A 25,669-nucleotide genomic window follows, 5' to 3' on the forward strand; every position below is an offset into this window, starting at 1 on the left:
TATCACCCTAGGTTACCACCACTAAGGGCTATAATTCAGAAACATATGCCCATTCCACAGACCACAGAACGTTTTAGGTCTGTTTTTCCGGATACACCGTTCATAGCCTATCGCAGACCGCCGAACCTTCGTGATATATTAGTACGATCTAAATTCAAGAGGCAAACTAACTCTTGCGACAACCGTAATTTGGGTAGTCATCTTTGTGGTTCATCATGCAAAACATGCTCCTTGCTTGATTCTACACGATCATTCAAGAGCAACCAAACAAACCACATATTTCGGATAAGGCAATCAGTCAATTGCCTCACCAAAAATGTCATTTATCTCATACATTGTAATATTTGTGGTAAACAATATGACGGAGAAACAAAAAAACACTCTCCGTATGAGAATGACACAACATAGATCAGCTATCAGAACATCTAAGCTTGATCAAGCAGTAGCCGAACATTTCAATTTAGCTGGTCATTCAATTTCAAATTTCAGAGTGATGGCAATTGACCATAATGCCAGTTGGAGCGACAAAAATCGCAAAGATAAAGAGAATCACTGGGAACTTTTACTTAAAACAACCACACCATTTGGACTCAATATTAGGAACGTTCTCCCAGTACACTAAATTAAACCAATCCATTGGCATTTCAATTTATTCTGGATAAATCATTTGGCTTATTTATTGAGGCTTGCCTCTAAAGTTTAGTTTTGGCCTTCCTGATTACTTGTTTAGACTGTTTATTCTAATCTCACCCAGCCTATTGTTTCCAATCATGCTTGCATGAAATTCTCACTTTATACCATCTAGCTTTTTCTACCGTCACTCACTCGCCACTGAGGAAGAACTAGTGTTGTCTGAAAGCTCTGGTTCTATTTCTGGCTGTTTACTTACGTTTACTTTTTAGTTGTTGCTTATCATTTTGTATCTCTACTGAGATCCAGCCATTGTTTCCCACAGCATTGTTGTTTTTCAGTATTTTGCCTTTTATATATATGTATATATAATATATATATATATATATATATATAGTTAGTATTATGAGGAAAATTATTTTTGGTGTTCTTTTATCTGTATTTTTGACCCAAGAAAGGAAACTTTATGTAATATTTATATGATGAATAAATTGAACCTTGAACCTTTGAAAATACAATTATACAAATTTCAGATTTTTCCAATCAATCTATGTTATGCTATTAAATAAAATCATCCCCCCCCCCAACACGCGTAAGCACATACGCCAGTGGTGGCGCTAGCGTGGATGGCAGGGAGAATTCCCCCTTCGTCGGACAGGCTTGAACCCTCTTGTCGTCCGACGCACGACTGAGTAGTCTGATCAAAAGTTTAAAAAAACAAAAATTTGCCTATGCAAATAACGTTATTTTGATTGATAATCCCTTGTCATCTAAAATCACATTTTGGGTCATAATAAGGCATAAAAACTCTTCCATTGAACCCTACAAGAGAGTTGTTAATTCCGAGCCGTCGACAGAGGCTTCATTTTACCTTAGCCTCGGACCCCTTCGTCGAACCTGTCGGACCCTTTGTCGGCAAATTTCTTGCGCCACTGCTGACACACGCTAAGACCCTCGAGTATGCACCCAAAAAGGCAGACCAGTTTCAAACGTTTGAAAATTTGCAGTCGTAGACGCAATCAGCGGGATCTCTCAAGTCAATCGCCTTGGAGAGACCACCGCCGCATGGCCTATTCAAATATGATTTGTTTTTGATCAATTATTTTGTTTGAATTAAACTTTCCCAAAAACAATAATTTCATTACACAATGAGTAAGAATGACAAAATGCAAACAATAATTATAACAGAATGAATACCCAGATAAAGTAATAGAAGAGGAGGACAGAAACAGGTAGAGAGACGACTTGAAAACATACAGGTAGTATTGGTTTAAAGAAACATCAGACAGAAAGAGGTAGAAGAGTTTAGAGCAGGGGTCGCGCCAGGATTTGCCCGACGGGGTAGGGGCCAAGGTCCCAGACGGGGGGCCGATGCCCCGACGAGGGGTGAGATTTCCCCGACGAAAGCAAAGTGGGCATGGTCGAGCTTCGTTTAAAAGGTTTCGAAAGTGGTCCAGGGGACAAAGCCCCCGAAAATTTTGACAATTTAGGGGTTTCAGAGGCTCATTTATTCGATTTTTTTCTTTTTCTCCCCGACGGGTGGGGGGCAGCTCTCCCCGACGGGGGCCGTAGCCCCCCCCCCCGCTGGTTCCACCCCTGGTTTAGAGTAGGGGTATGTTCAACAATGGACTGAGGAAGTAAGTAATGTTCTATATCTGAGTTCTGTTTTTACAGTATGTTATTAATAGTTTAATAATAATCTGTCTGATTATAGGCTTTTATATTTCCATAAATTTTATGATACAGGAAAACTGTATCAGTGATTTCGCAATCATTATACCTAAATAATTAGGCCTATTAATTACTTTAACAGTTATTACCACAGTTTTATATATTTTATATGTATATATTTCTTTTTTTTTATTGATATAATTTTTTTAAAGTATAATAAACTTGATAACAATATTATGGTTTACAGTTTAAGTATATAGACATATTAGGTGAGATACAATTAAATAAAATACTGTAAAATAAGACAAAAGTTTAAACAAGTAAATTAGTCAAACAAAAGTAAAGGAAAGAAAATTGTGTACCAACAGTAGATACAAAATCATTGGCATCAAGTAATTTTGAATAGAGATATTAGTTATTTAATGGAAAAGTACTATAAATGCGTTTGCGTTCTTTCCATGCATTAATTAAATATAGCTTGCAATTTTTTTTCTACATATTATATATACCTGATATCCCACCGGAAAACATAAAGTAATGTACCGAGGATGGCTAGGAAAGCTGCTAAGCAAAATGTTACAATGAGGACAGTTGTTATGACGTCATACTCATTGCATATCAACGAATCTGCATCAAAGTTAACTAAACTTGTTCCATTTATGTTTCTGCACTTAGTTTTATTGATTTCTACCAATGTTGCATTGGTTTGGTTTATCCAGTGACGAAACCATACCAGGTTACAATCACAGACAAATGGGTTTTGTGAGACTCCAATCTGAATTAATTTGGTCAAATTCTGTAGACCCATACTTCGACTTATTCTTATTATCTTATTGTCTTGTAAAAATATACGACGTATCTTTGATGAACCACGGAATACGTCATCATTTAAACCATTAATACTGTTACGTGACATATCAACACGGCTTAAAAAAGGATGGTTTTGGAGTAAATCAGAGGGCAGAGAGACTAACAGGTTTCCAGTCAAATATATTGCAGTCAAGTTTCCGCAATTTTTGAATATTCCACTTTGTAGTGTTTTGATTTCTGAATATCTAATGTAAAGATATTTCAACGCCACTAGTTTCTGAAACCAAACGCTTCGTATATGCGTAAGAGCACGGTTGGAATCAAGATATAACGAGTTTAACTTAGTGAGGCAATCAAAAAAATGATTATCTATACTTAGATGTTCTAACTGATTATTTGCCAAATTTAAGAATTCGAGTTCACGTAAATTGGTAAGTTCACCAAACTTCAGTCTGCTGATGTCATTTTTAAAGAGGTCTAACACCTGAACATCAATTGGTATATCTGCTGGGATGCGTTTGAACCTATTACGTCTGCAGTTAACATTTTTAACAATCCATTTTGTTGTGACTGGTCCTTTTTGGTTGTTACTACGCTGACAATAGTAACAATTACATTGTTTTGGGCATATCGTAGTATTCGGTGTCTGTGTGCCGTTTATCCTGAACGGGTTGTACGGCCAACACTTTCTTGACATGCAGCTGGGTGTCACTATCAATACGAGTACAGCGTAATATAGCATACCGGTAACCGTTGTAAAACTTGTAATAATAAATTTGTAATATTTCTTAAATTTCAAATGTCAAATGTCAATGGCAAAATCTGCTTTCTTTATCCAATTTTACAGTATGACACAAAATAAATCACATTAAATATGATTTTATTTTGATCTTATTACCCATTAATTCATTCCGATCTTTTTGCTTCAAATCGAAAAACCAAATCCATCAAATGTTAAGTTCAGTGTAAAAACATTGACTGAAGTATTTCTTAACATAGTTTTAAACACACAGATATTGGCAGGTGAATCATGGCAATAGGTTAGAAATAATAATTTCGTTGCTCAATCCGTTGCAATAGTGTAATATAAACTAATCCTTAGAACCACGTCGAAATTTTTGGGATTCACAAACAATATAATACATTTGAAAAAAGTGCTAAAAAATATCAGTTTAAACAAGGTAGTATCATGAACACTGTATGGTCCCCAGTGAACGATTGAGTGTAAAATCTGTTTCAGCATAAATATTTGGAATACAGTTCTTCCTTGTTTCGCTTATTGTTTCATTATTGTAGTCACGCTATTATTATGGGTAATTAACATGTAAATTGCTAAAGCCAATGTTTTATGTGTTTATCTTTAAGTTTACAATTGAAAAGCTTGCTTTCATTTTGCCGTTGTTATCATTAGACATTGTTATTTGATATATGATAAAAGTGTGTAAGCGCAATTAGACTCCATAATTGATAATATTAACAATTAATAATATTAGTATTAATGTTAATATTATTATCATAACCATTATTATCATTACCAACATCAATATCATGACCATAATTATCGTCTTTTTCGACATCGCCATCGCCATTACAGGGAAGACTTATAAACCAAGTCTCTTAACGAGACTTATAGGGATCTTCATTTTAGTTGTAAAGAAAGTCCTGCTGACACTGGAAATGAACCCAGGACCCCGGGATTAGAATGCATACATATTAACCACTGAGTTTTAGTACACCATTCCATTATTCATCATCATCAACACTAGCATAAACATCATTATCACTGACATTGTCATCACTGACATTGTCATCACTGACAATGTCATCACTGACATTGTCATCATCGCCATCGTTATCGGTAGGCCTATTAGCACTTAAGAACATTATTCAGAAGTAATACGGTAGTTTGGCAGGCCTCAATTACTGATTGATACTAATTATCATCTCATAATTGTATTGAATTTTATGTTTTGTTGTTTGTCAAATTATTTTTCCACCAATTATGAAGGTACTAAAAATACAGGACTTAAACTACAGTGTATATCTACATAAAAGCTGGGAGTAGATTTAATTCATTCGGTCCGAAAACTTATCCCGAGAGCGGTAAATGTGGTGGTTATCGGGCATGGACAGTACGCCACCGCCAATACCCTACTCGTTTACAACTAGTGTACTGCGTTCCTTAATTTCATCCAAAAATCCTTGCTTTTGGGAATATTTACTATTAGACCTACCCCCATCTCATTGACTAAAGGCAGAAAAAGCGCATTTCGGCATCTGTAAAATAAAAGCTTTCCGGTGGAGGGCCCTGATCCCCTCCAAATTTCTCTACCACATCAAAGTTTGTTGCTTTTCCTGAACCTCGACTACCTCTGTCAAGTATATGTCTTAAAATTGTTGAAATAAACCGTATAAATGGGAACAGCGAATATGATGTTATGCCATGAAATAAGTGTTATTAAAAGTTTCTGATAAAAACATCTTGAGGAATTTGTTGAAGCTTTATCTTGACCATGATGGTTATCTGATGATGAGGAATTTTACTACATATATAAGAGTTATTTCAGGCAGAGGAACAAATTTTCACACTACACCATGGTGGTGCTCACAGGGTTGGCCACAAGATCTGCCCGACGGGGTTCGATGTCCCCGACGAGAGCATAGTGAGTACGGACGGCCGTCACTCTTTCGAAATAGGACCAGAGAGCGAAGCCCCTCCAAAAAATATGAAATTTAGGGGTTTCAAAGTCTTATTTGTACTAATGTGTAGAAAATACATAGGCCTATATACTGTAATTTTTTCTCCCCGACTAAGTGTAGATATTCTCCCTGACATAGGGAGCTCTCCCCACCTTCCCCTTCCCCCCGCTTTTGCCACCACTGGGTGTTCAGAAAAATGTAAACTCAGGAATTCCCCCATCCACTTTACCTTTCAAAAAAGAGCTTTCCAAATTATATGATGGACTTTTTGATGTCATGAGTCCTTTCATCACTCACTAAGTTATTCCTGCATTCTCACTCCCGAGAATGTAGGAAAGTGCATTCCCAGCTAGAACACACCCATCTGTTGACAATATAAATGAAATTACAGTAGTAGCCCTATTATAGGGGGACACCTTCGGGACCAAAATGGTTTCCTCTTTAGTGAGGTGAAGTGAAATTTCCCCTTTAGTAGGGATTTTAGCATGTCAGTCATTCAATGAGGACGTATTCTTTGATTTCAATTGATTTATAAATGAAATAAAATTTTCAATAATTCCCAATGCAAAATACATTTATGGATTAATCGCCATAACTCCTGACAATGCAGGAAAATGCATATTCCAGCTAGAATATGCCCATCTGTTGTCAATATAAATGAAATTACAATAGAATCCGTATCATAGGGGGACACCTTCGGGGCCAAAAAAATTCCTTTTAATAGGGATGTCCCCTGAATAGGGTACGCCTACAGTATTAAGGCTGTCTCTTGGGGTGGGGAATGTAGAGCCCGCAAATGTAAAAATCTACCACAAATGTAAAAACAACCACATATGTAAAAATATTGTACCCACAAATGTCATAATAATCCCAAATGTCATAACATGTCAACCACATTATGTAAATATGTAAAAATAACCACAAATGTAACAAAATTTAACCCACAACTTAGTGTAAAAATCTCTTTAATCACAAATGTAAAAACAATTCACCTACAAATATAAAGATTTCCAATTTTACCTCTAAATGTCATAACATCTCAACCGCAAATATAAAAAATCATTATAAGATAAGTTATTATTAGATGTATGTGTCTGTTTGTGTGCGAGGATTTCCCATAGAGCATTAAAATCCTTAAAATTGAAAGATCCGAATTATATCAGTTACAATTTGAATGGTGTCTGCGTATTTTACCTGCACACAACTAGCTATCATTGTGTACATTTTTACGCTGACATATTTTTAACAAAAGGAAAACAAAAGCTAGGAATTAGAGGAACTGAATGTGTTTTTCGGGTGCAATGTTTCTACATTTTTTGTTATATTTAACTTTGTGGTTGATTTCTACATGTAGGCTCTAAGGAATACGGTTTATAGGCCTATAGTCCTATTTAAACGGTTGTCATCTTTTACAACAGGATCTGGAAAGGCTGTATAATTGGTCTTCTACTTGGAAAATGTCTCTCAATCCACTTAAGTGTCCGGGTTCTTTATTATCTCTTAAGAAACTATTAGTTAATTTTGATTACAACATTGATGGTTTGTTAATTGAGAAGGTTAATGTTCAAAAAGATCTTGGAATTTACATTGATTCTAAGCTTAATTTTAACAAACATGTTGACTATTTTGTATCCAAGGGTAGTAGGATGCTGGGCATGTTTTGGCGGCACTGTAAAGACCTCGATAGTAGCACCAAACTTCATCTTTATATTTTTCTTCTTAGACCCATTTTTGACTTTTCATCTACGATTTATAATTCTATTTGTATTTCTCAATCAAATCGCATTGAACGAGTTCAATCCAAATGTATGTATTTTATTAATTCTAACAACGTTATTGGCCCCTTTACATCTCTCACCACTTCACACTAGAAGGGGCACGTTTGATATAATCTTCCTTTATAAATGTTTTAACTCGCTTTTTACTTGCCCTCTTTTATCTTTATTTATGTTAAAAATACATAGACCCAATTAACGTAACACTGACTTATTTTCTGTGCCCCTTAGCCGGGTTTTATTCACAGACTCTCCTATAACTATAATACCATTACACGTAACGATACCACTATTGACATATTTTTTAACAGTATTTCCACGTTTAAATCCAAAGTTGCTATTTCAGCATAGGCCTTCTTTCAGTTAAGCTAGGGACTGTCTATATTGTCGATTTGCTTCCTTTGTATGTTTTTGTTTGCATTTTACTATGTTTTATATATTGTATGTTTATGACATCCTGTAATGGGTGATTCCGCTGTTGGATGTAATTGAAATAAAATAAAACAAAAAAATAAAATATTTTCCAATAACCCACAGTGTCGAAACGCCAGAGATCCCTTGACCCTAAAAATGCTACCTTATTTCAATGAAACCCATTCCATCGCTGTTTGAGTAATAGTAATTACTTCTGTTTGAGGACCCATCATTACAACACTCTTCTTTCGAAAAGCTCGGAAAATTTTTACCAATGAGGTGGTAATAAATTGTAATGCATGTTTTTGTAAATTTATATTCTAGAGCTTTATTTCCATACCCTATTAAAAGATATACGACTTTTGATGTATGTTTTGAGCTATCATGCTTAAATAATAACATTAAATAGGCCTATTTTAACTTACTTTGTAGGCATAAATCTCTGTCCATTCTATCAAATTATCAAATTTTCTTTGACAAAAATCTTCTATACAGGCTATATGGTCATGATATGATGTCATCATGGCGTTATTTAGGCATATGTCACGTGTTTTTGTCAAATAAAGTTAGATAGTCTGGACAGGGCTTTAGTGAAAATGAGACAAAATATTATTCTTAATCTAAACAGAAGCATAATTATTTCTTATAAATATATATATATATATATATATATATATATATATATATATAAAGACTTAACTTATTTTGAAAATCAAAATAAAATTTTCCACAATTTTCTATTGCTAGCAACTTCATAATCTAAATCGTTAGCATTCAATAATCTTTGCACAGTGTTTTCTGGATTTTAGCACATCTCAATTTAATAGACGGTCGTGGTGAGCATTCGGAGTATTCAAAGCCGCCGCCAAGCGTGTCCAGAACACCTTCTGACCATCTGGATTTTCAGTCCATTCGATGTAGGTCTTCTTTCTCAAGATCTTCTGAAGCAATGTCGGCATATTTCTACTCGCCACATGCTCTAATATTACAACTACTAAAATGTCCTCGTGATGGTCAAACATACGTGTTCGGGCCATTTCCATTTCAAAGTAACACCATTCACTTTTAGCAAAGTTTTTGGTGACAACTATCAACATTTTGCGACTATATTTAATAGCATCAGAAATATTGTCAGCAATCGCTCCCCCAACTACAAAATCCCTGAAGTCAACGCAAAGACGAAATAATAAATCAATTAAAAACACTTTTAAAGCATCTATTTTTCAAAATATTATATAAGTAATCATTGTTACATATGAATTTATATTGTGATCTTTTTTACTTTTTTATGATAATTATTTTTTTAAAAATTTTTATGATCTATTACTACTTTTTTATTATTATTTTCTTGTTTTTATTATTGCTATTGCTGTTGTTCTGATTTCTGAATTATTTTTATTTGTATGGATTTCATTAGTTCATATTTCTTATACGTTTTTAAAATGTGTATTTTATATTTGTTTTGTTGGGGACCCCTTATCAGATCCATCTATTAATGGTGAGCTGCACAGGTTATCCTCGTTTAATAAAGCTCAAATAAATAAAATAAAAAATAAATCAATTTGTTTCAGTTATGTTTCAATACTGCATGTTTCTATTTTTAAATACTAACGCTAAGTAAACAGAATACTTAAAATAAAATTAAAACACAGTTCAAATCAAAATTATGGTACAGTGTCATCTTAAACTAATAAAAACAACTTATTGCTGAAAAAGTATACATACATAATTAATGCACATGAGCATAAACATAAAAAAAAACACATAGGCCTAATACGTAGTGTACATGGTAAATCCGTACATGTATATCAATACACACAAACACCCCCCCCCCCCACACACACACACATAACACTTAATACACCTACACATACACACCCACTTAGGCCCGATTCATACATAGGGGCCTACATATATATATAATAAAAGAAATTTTAACTAAAGTGAAGTCATACAATGTATAAAGACTAAGTTTAAAATGTTCATTTTCTTTTTTATTTCATTTCTCTTTTTCCTGCCTTTGTAGCATAAGGTTTACAATATCTGTCAAATTATTTTTCAATTTCTTTGTGGAAAGTCAAGTAGAGATGAGCCAAGAACATACATTAATTTCTGATCAGTTGATAAATTGGTGCAACAAAGTATTGTGATATATATAGCTCTAGTTCAAATGTTCCAAGTTCTTCCAGTCTGATATTATGAAGGGCAGAACACGACAAAAGAAAAACTCTAGTATCTTCAATAGAATAAGAATTACAGATAGCATAACTGAGTAACAAATATTGCGTCCTCCAAATTACAGATATTTTACTGCAGATTAATTGAGTAAAAGTAAAATATTTAGTAATTTCTACCCGAACCCTAGACGCCAGAGGATAGTAGGCCTACTCAGGACTAATTTAATTTTTAAAATATTCACATCGGGCCGGAAATATGGTGTTCACTAGGGTGGATTGGTTGTGCTATGGCTTAGGCTAATTCAATTAAAAAGTGATCATTTCTAATTGTATAAAATTACTTAGCCTATTCGCCAATTGCATGAGTTATTAAAGGGCCTCAATGGTACTCTCGAACAAACCGTCGAAAGAATTTTGCTAGTGGACTTTTTCCTAGATAGATAATGCATGTTGGCTGAGGGCTAAATGACTCAAAAGTTTAATTTTAAATACGGTATCATCATGGAGGAAGAAAATAGCTATTTTCTTCCTCCATGGTATAATGTAAACGATGCAACTTGACCACTTGACGGAATAATTAACATTTTAATGTGTTAAGTTATTACGTAATTTAAGACCACCTTCAATTTCTTAATTAGATTGATATTTGATAGGCACGTTTTCCAACAGAAGCATAATAAAAGACTGCCTGTCTTCTTATAATCGCTTACATTGGCTGATAAGCGATTAAAAGTTTTAGTTAATCAGGCTGGAAATCAAAATTTTTCAAGCTTTATCTCATTAAATGTTTATTTTTTTATCTTTCGTGATGAAATAAACAAATTTCATATACATTCGAAAAAGATATAAATACAAAGTGTTCATTCGAAAAAAACGAAATTCTGGCTTTAGATATTTTTAACAATAAATATAAATTATATCAACGGACTTCGTCAAGGAAGAAGAAAAACTTCACTTGAATCCTTTTGAACATTTTCTTTTAATTATGAATGTTTTATTTGTTACAATACTTAATCCTTTTCTCCCCTTTTTTTGAAGACTCAGTCCCTACCTCTCTTTCCCTTTGTGTGGATTTCACCCACCTTAGTTACTTTCTATGTTTCTGTTCAAATTTTTATCCTTTTTAATAAATCTTTTTTTCTCTCTATTTATAGTACTAGTACAATGCTCATCTTAAGCTTTATATAATGAAAAAATAATCCTTGATAGGCAAATCATCCATATATAATTCAATTATTATTATTTTATAATTTTATTTTGTATTTTTTTGTTTTATTGCTACCATAACTCACTGAAAATGTTAATTCCTATTTAAGTTATACGCTGACATTGGTGACGATAAGCAATGTAAGCTTAACATTTTTTTGAATTATTATGGGTATTTTAGATTTTTTAAAAAGAGAGTATATTCATCACCGACACAGTAAAACACAGAATGATGTCCATCAAAATTTTACCTGATATCCCACCGGAACGTGTATATGATTATAGATACAACTACTAAGAACACTACTGAACTACAGGTACTAATGACGGTAATTATCGCAATACCATAGCATCTAAGAGAATTTGCATCAAAGCTAACTAGACTAATTCCATCCTTGTTTTTACATGTAGCGTGCTCGAGTTCCACAAGTGTTGCTTTGGTTTGGTTAATCCAGTTACGAAACCATACCAGGTTACAATCACAAACTAATGGATTGTACTCAATTCCAAGAGCAATCAACTTGGTCAACTCCTGGAATCCAATTTTTTGACTGATTGTTGTCACCTTGTTTTTTTGCACGAAAAACCGCGTCACGTTCGGTGATCCAAGAAATAGGTATGAAGGGAGTAAACCGATGTCATTCGACTCAATATCAATATTTTTCAGAAATGGAAGGTTGTGAAATATATTGATAGGGAGTTTAGCTATCTGATTTCCGGTAAGAGAGATTGTTTGAAGTTGAAGACAATTATCAAACAAACCCTTTTCGAGAGTCTTAACAACCGAATGCTGAATGTATATAGATTGTAAGGATACCAACTTAAGAAACCAACTTTTGCGAATGTTAACTAATCCACGATTGTAATCCAGATGCAAAGATTTCAAGTTAACTTGGCTATCAAATATATGATCATCCATCTCAGATGATAATAAACTATTGTAATTCAAATACAATGTTTGTAGCTGAGTGAAGTGCACCAGGCTATCGCCGCTGATGCCAACAATATAATTTTGGTTCATGAATAAATCACCTACATCCACCGGAATCGATGCTGAAGGAATATGAGTATATGGTCTCTTATTGCAGTAAACTTCATGTCGAGAGGACACTGAATGTTTGTCAGAAATTCTGCAGTATGCACAATAGCAACTGTCTGGACAGACTGTGGTGTTTGGTGCCTGTGTTCCGTTGATTTGCAACGGGTTTAACGGGTAGCGGCAAGTTTTTGTCAGCATCGAAGTTGGTGCAGACATCTTTATGTAAAATAATCCAAGTATTATTATTAAACTTAACATGTTGAGTACTTCTAGAACCTTCAAATAGAAATCAGTTATATTAAAACTGAATACGCGATCTTAGCCTATTCAAATTCCAACGAATCCGAATAAAAGTACTGTACTAATTCACTCCTATTTTACAAGGAAACAAATACATGTTATGTACTGTCTCGACCTTCTTTCAATGAGACTGTCGTACATTACAATGCTGCTCAAAAAGGCGGAGCTATGTAAATTATTGCAGGTTTTACCATCTTATTTTTATGTGGGAATTTTACCATCTTATTTTTATGTGATCGTTGTTCCTTATAAATCAATGCAATATGCTGCTAATAAGTGCTTTGAATGGTTCATGAATATATTCACAACTTAGTATTTAGTAGAATTTTAACGTTTGTACAATTTAAATTTTAATCCAAAGAGTGATATTCGTAATCGAAAAAGGAAGTTTTTTTTTATCTTATCTTATCTTATCTTGAAAATGATAATGGCGAAGAAAAACGATTTTGAAATTTTTACAAGAATGACAATTTATTACTAGTGTACAGTCGGCTTGAGCGACGCTAACAGGGCGAATATAAATTTTTTTTTAAAGTTTGTAAGTCCCCACCCATTCGTAAAAATGTTCAAACGAACTTAAAAAGCAAAAAAGCAACTAATCATTTTAAACATGTTGTTTATTAATTGGTACGTCCTATTAATGTGTGTATATTCCTGCCTAATTTTAATAATCTTCCTTGGAGAGATTGGCGACAGTGAACCATGAGAGTTGTTTCTAGGTTTTAGGTTGACAATGATTTCTAGCTGTTGAGTCCTTTGTAGGACTGGTCGTTATGCAGAAATACTTTCCACTATATTTCGAGATATACTTCACAAAAGTTCTTTTGTTTTGTTTTTTGTTTTTGTTTGTTTGTTTGTTTGTTTTTTTTTTTTGCGACCCTCAGAAAAGTTTTGGCGACTCAAATTTGAGTCACGACCCATAAGTTAAGGAGCAGGGCTATGTACTACTGTATTCTGTTGTAAACGCACACGTTACATTTCGATATGCACTGGCATGTATCTTATACCGGTTGATCGATTGTGAATCGACTACCTGGAAGCAGGGAACAGTGTAATTTCACCGTTCCCTGCTGGAAGCTAGTTACTGTGTGATGGTTTAATGAACATAATATACACCGGTAAAACTTCAGTGCACAAAAACATACTAAAACCACTGCATGCAACAACACTAAAGCAGGAAATAAAATGTAATTCAATCTACAGTAGCAATTTTGTTATGGAATAAATATTCCTAAGCTTTGGCTACAGGGAGTGCTATAATCCGACCAATCATAGGATAGAACGTTTATTACTATGGGTTCAACAAAATAATTCTAAAACACAAAGGTACCAGTATACTTATAATATTATAATTATGGTCTCTGACACTGTCCCAGTTTCTGTCCCAACTTTCAAAATAGCTCACAGTTCAAAAATACCTTTACAGCGTAAATCGTACAGTTCTTCCTTAACTAAAAATAAATAAATAAATAAACAACTAAATTCATCGTATTCTCAGTATAGAGTACTACTGTACTGTATTGTGGTGTAAACTAGAAGGTTTTATCTCGATATGCATTGGCATGTCTATTTTATGTATCTTACACCTATACAGCATACATCATATACTTCTTTTAATTAAATAAATAAATCAATATAAAAATAAATAAATAAAGTAAAATAAATTCAAAGTATAGTCAGTATAGAGTACTAATGTATTGTGGTGTAAACCCACAGGTTTTAACTCGATATGCACTGGCATGTCTACTTTGTATCTTTACCACAGCATACATTGTAGTTCTTTGTTAATTAAAAAAAGTAATAATACTACTAATAATAAAATATTAAATAAATAAAAAAAATAAATCCATCATACTCAGTACAGAGTACTACTGTATTGTAGTGTAAACTCATAACTTACATCTCGAACACTGTCATGTCTACTTTAAGTATTGTATAGTTCTTCCTTAATTAAAATATATAATAAGTAATAAATAAAATAAATTTATCGTAAACCCACAGGTTCACGATATGCATAGGTATATCCACTTTACACAGCATACATCGTGTATTTTTTTCAAGGAGTAATCATTAAAATCGGTCTATACAATGCAAAAATAGCACCTTTTCCCGGGGCCTCCGGCCCCTGAACTCTGGCCGGGGACCCTTGGCGGCCCCCAGTCCCCCAGCCTCAGTGCTAGTTTTGCTTGCAACCTCACCACAGTTCAGTTCTTTCCTGAGTAATAATTTGACATTGTACTTTTCTCACTTAAAATAATTTAATATCCTATTAGAATTCCCGAGGGATTAAGGCAAGGGAAATAAAAACAACATTATAACGTTGGTTGAGCTCCATGACCTAATAGATATTATGCAAATCAGAAACTCTTACACTGTCATTTCGTAGAGCCCTAAAATTGGTTCCTATGCCTAAACGTAGGTAACCTAGTGAGCACCAAGCCTTTTAACTGTTCTACAATATACCCGAATGACATGCAAGACATCATTTTATACACCAGGGACTCTTACACGAAACACATCAAAGTGCTAATGGGCTCTCAATTACATGGTCCTTTTATGATAGCCAGTTCCGTCTTGCCAGGAAGCCTCCTGTATAAATTTTGCGTAATATACGCAAAACCTCCGAAATCGGAGTTTTCCAACTATTATTCAAACCTCCAATTTCGGAGTTTCTGCGACTACAATCTCTCGCTCTCTCTCTCTCCCTCCCTCTCTCTCTCTCTCTCTCTCTCTCTCTCTCTCTCTCTCTCTCTACTTAGTCGCGGCAGTGCACATGGGTTTTAACCGTGACACTAAGTAAATGCTTAATTTGTAGGCATAAAGGTCTGTCCACACTATCAAATTATCAAATATATATGGTCATGGTGTGATGTCATCATGACGTGATAGTCTGGACAGGGCTTTAGTTAAAATGAGACAAAAGCATAAGTATTCCTAATATTAATATATATATATATATATATATATAATAATAATAATAATAATAATAATAATAATAATAATAATAATAATAATAATTTGCGAATTGTATAGCGCCTCCCGTTGGACCAACCTCGCAGGTGCTCAAGCGATGGCGGTATCTAGCTAGGCAGTTAATGGGAAAAGAAGGAAAATAAACAAAATAGTGGTAAAAAGTGTCTTAAAGGAATTCAGCAAAACTTTCATTTTAATGATGTTCTGCAGTAGTAATGTAATACAATAGTTTACAAATGTTTTTTTTAAATAAAAATATATTTTAAACTACCATCAGGGCTATGGAGCAAAATAATAAAAACACTTTGAATTCAAACCAGGCAGGTTCATTCTAGAGAAAGATTGTTACTCATAACATCGTTGTTATTTTCGTATTTTGCCTTTTGATATTGACAAATATATGAACTACCTATGAACGAAAAATAATATTGCTAATACTACTGTACACTTTCAATTAATACACGTATTTAAGAGATACTGTATTTATTTATAGAAAATAATGTTGCATACTAAAATATATATATACAGGTAAAGGCATATAGTTGTTTCTTGTCAGTTGAAATTTTCTTTCTTTATGGCAGAAGCAATTTAGTGAAGAAATGTCCCAGGCAAGTGTATAAGGGAACATTTGTCTTGAATTTTTGCAAGCTCACTGTGGGTAGCCCTAACACTGGATTTAAACTGAAAAGGAATGCCTCCTAGTTTCTTAATCAATTATTATAAATCTTATACTAAAAAGAAGAAAATAATGTAAATTATCATTTACCGTTCACCGCAGGTACCTGATTGATGTCAAGAGGGAATATGTTGAACCTAAACAAACTGGTGGAATTTAGCCTTTTTCCTATTCAGAACCTAATCAATTAACTTGTGGTCTGCCAAAAAGTGGTCAGGTTGAAAGCTGACCAATCGTACCGGTGGCTTCGGCCCTGTGCATTCCTAGAGCTATAAGGAAACAGTAGTTACCAAGTTTACTCAACATACACTTATGCTCTCGGACGACAACGGATACGCAGTTAAGATGCAAACAAACCTTCAGTCACTGAAACATTATATGCGCACACCGCCTCCATTTGCAGTACACCATAAACCTGGAAGCCCAATATGCCTAGCAAGAGCGCTAAACTAATACGTCCATACGACCCTGGAATCCAGGACACTTATTTCTGCTTCAAAATGAAACCCAAGCGCGCAGGGAAGTGGTGCTCTCAGTTTTAAATCAGGCAGCTCATTACGCCAACCTGGACTCAAAGCGGCTCAACACCCATATTTTCAGAGTAGGACGTGCCACTGACTTGCATGATTGGACGATACACCATCTAATCTAATACACCATCATGAACAGGGTGTTGGCTCGTCGGTATCTTGAACGCATGATGGGAGCTTAAGTTGCATGATTCTTAACTAGTCGTTTAACGTGTGACTGTGCTTCCTACTTTGTACAGGTGCCAGCACATGTTGCCTCCACCCCCACCTTTCGAATTTTCCTCTGCATTTTGAACAATAAGTATTAGAAGACTAAATGCAGACTGAAAGTCAGCACATGTTGCTCTAGAGCTGGTTTCTAATGATGCATACATCACTAAGACAACTTTTCACTTCACTTGATGCTAATATCTTTCATTGTTTTTGTCATGATGAAGGTTTAGCAAATTGCTGATGTGATAAAGGTTCAGCAAATTGCTGGCTCAAGTTGCTCGTAAACTCCGGAGTTTTAAGATTACGGTGAAGGTTCAGAATAGCTGCCTCAATCTGCTTGTAAACTCTGAAAAAAAAACCCATCACAATGAAGGACCAGCGTAGGGCTGCCTTGCTGCTTACTATTTAAGACAAAACGTAGACTGGAAGTCAGCACATGCTGCTCAAGTGCTGGTTTCTAATGATGCATACATTATATGCTGCTCAATATTTTCCATATAATTTATTTGTCTACTTCTGTTGTTACTTACTCTGGATGACACTTATCATTACAGTATCTATTTCAAAACATATACTTCATCTTGCACATATATAATTATGATAACGAAAGTAGTTGGCCTTTCCGAATAAGGCCTATACTGATATTTAATAGATACCCTTTTTAGTGTTTTCTTACCGTGTATTCCGCTCCATTCGCACATTATGCTAGAGGTTAAATTGCTTTGTTTGTGTTTACGTTTACTGTCTGACCTTATGCTTTACTTCAATAGGACTCTTAAGAATCGTGGTTGTCAGCATATTATGCTGCTCCAGCTTTAATATTTTGTAGTTTTGTTTCTTTTTTTGCATTTGCCATTTCTCTTTAGGTTTGTTCTGAAATGTCCTGTCATTGGCAACACATGCACTTAATTGGTCTGTTGTGTTGCTCCTCCGTGCCAACATGCTTGGCCTTTTTAGAGCATCCCAATGTGTTTCTTGTTTCTGGTCTTTTTTACGTTCACGTTTGCAAGATTGACTGGCCAAAATATTTACGAACACTCACTTTTGATAATTTTCATTTACAGTTAAACGGGCCCACGCGTGTACACCACCAATACCCTTTTCGTTTCCGAAAGCGTACTACGTTCTTTAACGTGCAATCATACCATTTTGCAATTAGGACCAACAGTTTGTATGTCACTGCCAAAAGATGGTGTTTTTGGTGGGTTGATACTTTCATCTCAGTCTAGTTTGGAACAAGGAGAATCCGGTACTAAATTTTAACAATGGGTAACGTTCCCATGGCGCAGCGCATATACTACCACCAGTTGATGATATTCTGCTCTCTTGAGTTCATTAAATTCATCCCTCACTGATAAAATCTAGATGAAATACTTTGATTTGGATCGTTGGATCAATGTCGTTGTATCAAGGGCCCTCTAAACATAAACAAGGCCTCGTAATCATGAAAGCTCCGATGAGGGCAGTATAACAAACGTAGTAGAGTATATTGGCCCTAACGACCGCCCATACAAAAATGATCTATTAATCAGCGTGACCACTGCTTGGGTATTTACCCAAGATCTTGGGTATTTTGACTTGGTCTTGGGTTCTTGGGTATTCCGTTCAAATCCTTGGGTATTTTATTTTTTCTAAGAAAATTAAATATTTTTGTCATAGAGGTTGTCATAGACGAAGAATTAAGAAGTAACAAAGTATATTTCAGTCCATTCAAGTAAGCAAAACTCAACGAAGTGCACATAACATTGCTAATTGACTGTTAATTGCTAATTGCATGGGTACAGAATTGTGATTTGTGTTGCCATTGATCTTACCTAATTAATGCATTACATAATAAAACTTGATCACTGATCTACTGATAACACTGGCCGACTGAGGGCATATTTTCTATTCGTATCATCACCTCATGAATATTAATTTTAATAATTAACACAATCAATTACAATATAAAAAATGGTTTATAAATTGAACTAAAAGGGAAACTATACATGCGAAATACACGTATTTTTTAACTTTTAATGCATTTTCAGGAAGCTTGGGTAATTTTGGGCAATTTTTGCTGAATCTTGGGTAATTTCGACCCAGTCATTGGGTATATCAAAAATTGTGAGTGGTCACGCTGCTATTAATCAATCAGCGATAAAGATCAATCATTCAGTTGGGTATTTCTAGAGCTCCTCACTGGGGCTAAGCATTTTAGGTCTGAACCTGGTCTACCGAGGAATCTGTCTATGTCAAACCAGGTATAAAGTAATTTAACAAAAGAATATTGGTTACATGTTTGTGTGAAAGGTTGCAATATAACGTAAGTTGTGCAGTGATGCGTAACCTTTGTGATCAGAATACCTTTAAGCCATGTAAAAATTCTTAACAAGTATATACATTTATACAAGGATCTATGGACTACCAAAGATGCATAAAACATTCACAGAAGGAGTACCAAATATAAGACCAATAATTTCATCCATCGGGACCTACAACTACAGACTCGCCAAATACTTAAGCCAACTAATCCAACCATTACATTCCCTCAGAACATATTGTTCGTGACACATTCACCTTTGTCAATACCATCAAAAATTGGAAACTACATCAAAAATACATGGTGTCCTTTGATGTTGAAAGCCTTTTTACAAACATCCCACTGCAAGAATCAATTGACTTAGCTGTGGAATACATCATCAAAAATAACAAAAAATGTAAAATCACAGAAAACGATTTGAAGAAACTGTTTTCTACGTCTGAAAATCACTTCTTATACAATGGAGAATTTTTTCAACAAATAGATGGAATTAGCATGGGCTCGCCACTTGCACCAATCTTAGCCAATTTGTTTTTGGGACATAACGAACAAATTTGGCTGAACCAAAGTGATTTGTTTTTTACACCAGATATGTTGATGACACTTTTTGTATTTTTGATAATGAAGAAGACGCCATGCATTTCTTTGATTTTTTAAATACGAGACATAAGAACATAAGATTTACAATGGAAAAGTAGAATGACAACTATATCAGCTTTCTTGACGTGCTGATTCAGAAACTTGAAAATGGAGACATTAAAAAGTCAACATACAGGAAACAAACATTTACTGGTCAGATGATGGGATATTTTAGTTTTTGCCCAGAAAGTTTTAAACTAATTTTAGACTAATTAATACTTTGTTGGACAGAATATATAAAATCAACAACACATGGAATGGAATACACGAGGACTTTAACAGCTTTAAAATCATTTTACTTAGGAATTATTACCCTGCAATACTAATACACAGGTTAATCAAACAATTTGTAGACAGAAAAAACAAAAATGTGGTTACAGATGAATCGTCATCCTTAGACAAAGTGTGTTATTTTAAACTTCCTTTTATTGGTCACACATCAAAATAACTAAGTAAAAACTAACACAACTAACAAATAAATATTGTAATGGTTTAAAAATCAATCTAGCGTTCAGCACCAGCAAAGTTGGAAGTTTTTTCAACAATAAAGATACTATACCAGGTGCTCTTAGATCCCATGTGGTATATGAATTCAGTTCTGGGGGCTGTAATGCCACCTACATTGGTGAAACGTCTCGCCACTTATCCATAAGGATCAAAGATCACCTGATATCTGATAAAAACTCACATTTATACAAACACTTAGCAAAAAATCATAAATGTAAATCTAATAGTAATAATGCTAATTCTATAATAATTTATCAGGCCAATAATGGATATCAACTAAAACTCAAAGAGGCCCTGCACATTAAATGGGAGAATCTATCTTTGAACAAGCAGGTACAACACTACAACATTGCACACTCGCCAAATACTTAAGCCAACTAATCCAACCATTACATTCCCTCAGAACATACTGTTCGTGACACATTCGCCTTTGTCAATACCATCAAAAATTGGAAACTACATCAAAAATACATGGTGTCCTTTGATGTTGAAAGCCTTTTTACAAACATCCCACTGCAAGAATCAATTGACTTAGCTGTGGAATACATAATCAAAAATAACAAAAAATGTAAAATCACAGAAAACGATTTGAAGAAACTGTTTTCTACGTCTGAAAATCACTTCTTATACAATGGAGAATTTTTTCAACAAATAGATGGAATTAGCATGGGCTCGCCACTTGCACCAATCTTAGCCAATTTGTTTTTGGGACATAACGAACAAATTTGGCTGAACCAAAGTGATTGCCCTAACATTGTTTTTTCACCAGATATGTTGATGACACTTTTTGTATTTTTGATAATGAATAAGACGCCATGCATTTCTTTGATTTTTTAAATACGAGACATAAGAACATAAGATTTACAATGGAAAAGGAGAATGACAACTATATCAGCTTTCTTGACGTGCTAATTCAGAAACTTGAAAATGGAGACATTAAAACGTCAACATACAGGAAACAAACATTTACTGGTCAGATGATGGGATATTTTAGTTTTTGCCCAGAAAGTTATAAACTAAGACTAATTAATACTTTGTTGGACAGAATATATAAAATCAACAACACATGGAATGGAATACACGAGAACTTTAACAGCTTTAAAAACATTTTACTTAGGATTTATTACCCTGCAAAACTAATAGACAGGTTAATCAAACAATTTGTAGACAGAAAAAACAAAAATGTGGTTACAGATGAATCGTCATCCTTAGACAAAGTGTGTTATTTTAGACTTCCTTTTATTGGTCACACATTAAAATAACTAAGGAAAAACTAACACAACTAACAAATAAATATTGTAATGGTTTAAAAATCAATCTAGCGTTCAGCACCAGCAAAGTAGGAAGTTTTTTCAACAATAAAGATACTATACCAGGTGCTCTTAGATCCAATGTGGTGTATAAATTCAGTTGTGGGGGCTGTAATGCCACCTACATTGGTGAAACGTCTCGCCACTTATCCATAAGGATCAAAGATCACCTGATATCTGATAAAAACTCACATATATACAAACACTTAACAAAAAATCATAAATGTAAATCTAATAGTAATAATGCTAATTCTATAATAATTTATCAGGCCAATAATGGATATCAACTAAAACTCAAAGAGGCCCTGCACATTAAATGGGAGAATCTATCTTTGAACAAGCAGGTACAACACTACAACATCAAAGATCACCTGATATCTGATAAAAACTCACATATATACAAACACTTAACAAAAAATCATAAATGTAAATCTAATAGTAATAATGCTAATTCTATAATAATTTATCAGGCCAATAATGGATATCAACTAAAACTCAAAGAGGCCCTGCACATTAAATGGGAGAATCTATCTTTGAACAAGCAGGTACAACACTACAACATTGCACTTCCCTGTTAATAAGGGTTTTTACCATTACCTCCAATAATGGTTTCTTCCATTTTTAATCTCAGCTTCATGAATATTAATCACATCATTGTCCACTTACACCAGAGCTATATCACACCACTTTCAATTCAATCTATTCTGCTGTATTCATTCTCCAAGTTCATCAATATTAATTGCGTAATTGATTAGAGATGGTCACACCACTAATTAATTCATTGTATATAAATGTATGTGGAATTCTATAGGTTTTAGTGTACTGAAGATGACTGTGAGATACAATTGAAACATGTCTAATACTTATTCATTAAAACCTTGGTTTATTGCTTGCAAATTTGTTATAAATTTGATTTTTCTCCGGTCGTATGGCTATATTATTCAAGATTTGAGTCAACATAGTGATGTGAGCAAAAATGATTGTAGAAGGTTTGAGAAACTTCTAAAGAAACTAATGAAAGCTAAAGCAGATCTGAACTTCCTAAATATATTTATATATATATTATATATATATATATAGGCCTATATATATATTCTTAATTAGTTTAGAGTACATCCCCTCAATTAGGCTAATTGTAGGAACCCCACACCCCCCCCCCCCCCCCCCCCCCTTTCACGTCGGAAATGTATAAAATAACTACGCATGATTTTGTACCCGGGCTAGGATTCAAGTAGACAAATATTGTCTTCCTGATAACTGTGAAATCAATGGCGAGTGGTCTACACTAGACTAGCTTTATGATGACCGATGCTGCACAATGCGTCACTATACAACATTCCCACTGTTTATTTTAACATGAAACAATTATTTATGAATGAAATATTCAAGGTTCTTGTATAGGTCCCTCTCCCCCCCCCCCCACCAAAAAAAAAAAAAAAAAAAAAAATACGCGTCCGCTAGGCCAAGCCTTACTTTCATTTAGAGAGTAGCAGCGCCAAGACGAGCTCTCTCAATCGTGGACAAAGTTGGCTGCCGACTTGGAACTGGAATAAAGAGTAAATAATTAAATTGATTCATACAGGCAATAATGTGCTAGAAAAATGAATATTTTACATAAATAAATATATATATATATATACTACTGTAATATATATAATACTAATATAATAAAATACTATTATTATTTGACCTTCAATTTAAAAAAAATTCTTTTGACTTGACTGGTAATCGGTTCCATAAGATCAGTCGTCTTCATGTGTGTATATGTAAGCAGAATTGAAATATTAAAAATGGGACACACTCTGATTTATGTGGAAATTATTGATTTTTTAAAAATAAAATTAAATTTTTACAGATGATTGGTTAATATTTGTTTGCACTACAGTCGTCAAACGTTGCAAAGCCAAATCCAGTAATTTACACATGTTTTAAAACTTGAGATACTATAATTAACAATATTGAAAAGTATATAAAATGATTAAATTGCATTTTATAAATAAGGGTCTGAAGTGCTCAAAAATGGTATCGAATATTCTCCAATAACCCACAAACTGAATCGAAAAGCCAATGATCCCCTTTCACCAGAGGGCCCCCATTTAATAGAGCACTATCTAAATGAACCAAGTCCGTCGCTATTTGAGAGATAACACAATTTCTCTATGTGGACCAACTACGATACACTTACTTCAATACCGAGTTCAGAAAAAACTTACCAATTATGGTAATTAATTGTGGTTCATATTTTTTTAAATATAAATTTTGGAGCTCTACTCCCTCATTTTCTTAAACATTCTGCTGAGCCTTTAATGTATGTTTTGAGTTATAGAGCTTAAACAATAAATTGAATAGACATAATTTTTAAAATTTTAGAATCAGAATTTATATAGCGTCCATCACAACCCGGATAATATGCAAGGCTCTGGCATTATTATTTTGCTGGTCAATGGATACTGAGTTAGCAAACCGGCGTATTTGTGCAACATTTCCTGCTCGATGGGGAGCATCCCTAGTCTTACTTTGTAGCAGTGGCGTATGAGACTTGAAATGGGGAAGCAAATGGGGGCCGATCAGGGGCGGATCCAGAAATGTCCAAAAGGGGGAGCCGGAAGGGGGGCCGAAAGTTGGGCCGATTGAGACAACACTGTCGTAGGGGGTCCGGGGCATGGCCCCGCGAAATTTTTGTGTTCTAGACGCCCGAACATAACATTTAAGGCATTCTGGGCTATCATTTTTTTCTTTTTCTCTCTTTTTTTCTTCTTTTTTTCTTTTTTTTACCTCCCAAAAGGGGGGGGGGCCGGGGCCGGGCCGCCCCCCCCCAAATCCGCCCCTGCCGATCACCACTAGATACGCAACTAGGCGAAAGTGAAAATGAGGCAAAATATTTTTTTGAAAAAGACTTAACAGAAGCTTAAGTATGGCTAATAGCATTCAAAAATATTTACACAGTGTTTTCTGGATTTTAGCACATCTCAATTTAATAGACGATCGTGGTGAGCATTCGGAATATTCAAAGCTGCTGCTAAGCGTGTCCAGAACACCTTCTGACCATCTGGATTTTCTGTCCATTCGATGTAGGTCTTCTTTCTCAAGATCTTCTGAAGCAATGTCGGCATATTTCTACTCGCCACATGCTCTAATATTACAACTACTAAAATGTCCTCGTGATGGTCAAACATACGTGTTCGGGCCATTTCCATTTCAAAGTAACACCATTCACTTTTAGCAAAGTTTTTGGTGACAACTATCAACATTTTGCGACTATATTTAATAGCATCAGAAATATTGTCAGCAATCGCTCCCCCAACTACAAAATCCCTGAAGTCAACGCAAAGACGAAATTTGAACTCGGGACCTTCCAGTATCGGTAGGGCTGACTTAAGTACCCAATCAACGTCTTTGCTGTTGTAGGAGACAAACGCGTCATATCGAACCTGTACGCCGTCAATTGGTGGCGGACCCTCGTTTTGTAACCTCTCGTATTGTTTTCTGAGAAGCCGCCGCTGATTCCAGTATCTATGAAGAAAAGGGTTTTGTTTCCTTATTTGAGATAATAAATTCATTATTTGAATTGCTTATATTTTAGGCAATATGTTTAAGTAAGTTATTAGCTTTAATTTGAAAATTAAAACAAACAAACGTTTGTCCTGATAATATCTTTCCAGTACAGAATCCTCAATTAATTAGTTGGTAATGTTTTTACATAGCAAAATGTCTATAAATCAGTCAATATCTAAATATTTCTGTATCATTTTTGAGAACATACGTAAAAGCTAGAGCATTGAATCCTTGGCAACCAT

General features: G+C 34.4%; 3 protein-coding genes across 3 annotated transcripts in view; all 3 read right to left on the reverse strand.

Moving 5' to 3' along the window:
* Positions 1-2,800: 2,800 nt before the first annotated feature.
* Positions 2,801-3,808, reverse strand: LOC117112574 (reticulon-4 receptor-like). Its single transcript, XM_033255672.1, has one exon. It carries the CDS (start codon positions 3,806-3,808, stop codon positions 2,801-2,803), a length of 1,008 nt encoding a protein of 335 aa, XP_033111563.1.
* A 4,897-nt stretch (positions 3,809-8,705) lies between these two features.
* On the reverse strand, positions 8,706-12,638 carry LOC117112575 (platelet glycoprotein Ib alpha chain-like). Its single transcript, XM_033255673.1, has 2 exons — positions 11,729-12,638; positions 8,706-9,204 (listed from the first exon to the last, which is right to left on the reverse strand). The coding sequence occupies exons 1-2, from the start codon at positions 12,636-12,638 to the stop codon at positions 8,816-8,818; spliced, it is 1,299 nt and encodes a 432-aa protein (XP_033111564.1). The 3' UTR covers positions 8,706-8,815.
* A 12,053-nt stretch (positions 12,639-24,691) lies between these two features.
* The window catches only part of LOC117112587 (toll-like receptor 13), an 8,470-nt gene continuing 7,492 nt past the window's right edge, over positions 24,692-25,669 (reverse strand). Inside the window, exon 2 of the mRNA XM_033255685.1 lies at positions 24,692-25,385. Coding sequence (XP_033111576.1) covers positions 24,842-25,385 — 544 coding nt within the window. The 3' untranslated portion in view covers positions 24,692-24,841. The remainder of the gene's footprint in view (positions 25,386-25,669) is intronic.

The sequence above is a fragment of the Anneissia japonica genome, unplaced genomic scaffold, assembly GCF_011630105.1.
Source record: "Anneissia japonica isolate Jap-2015-1 unplaced genomic scaffold, ASM1163010v1 scaffold287715_len1027211_cov185, whole genome shotgun sequence".
In the NCBI taxonomy this organism is placed as follows: domain Eukaryota; kingdom Metazoa; phylum Echinodermata; class Crinoidea; order Comatulida; family Comatulidae; genus Anneissia; species Anneissia japonica.

Bases quoted from the DNA above. Each gene is read 5' to 3' on its own strand.
- LOC117112575 (XM_033255673.1), bottom strand. From the start codon at position 12,638: ATGTCTGCACCAACTTCGATGCTGACAAAAACTTGCCGCTACCCGTTA. The intron at 9,205-11,728 runs GTATTGCGATAA...ATGCTTTAAAAG, and splicing joins AAATTCTCTTAGATGCTATG to TGTTTTTAATTGATTTATTA.
- LOC117112574 (XM_033255672.1), bottom strand. From the start codon at position 3,808: ATGTCAAGAAAGTGTTGGCCGTACAACCCGTTCAGGATAAACGGCACA.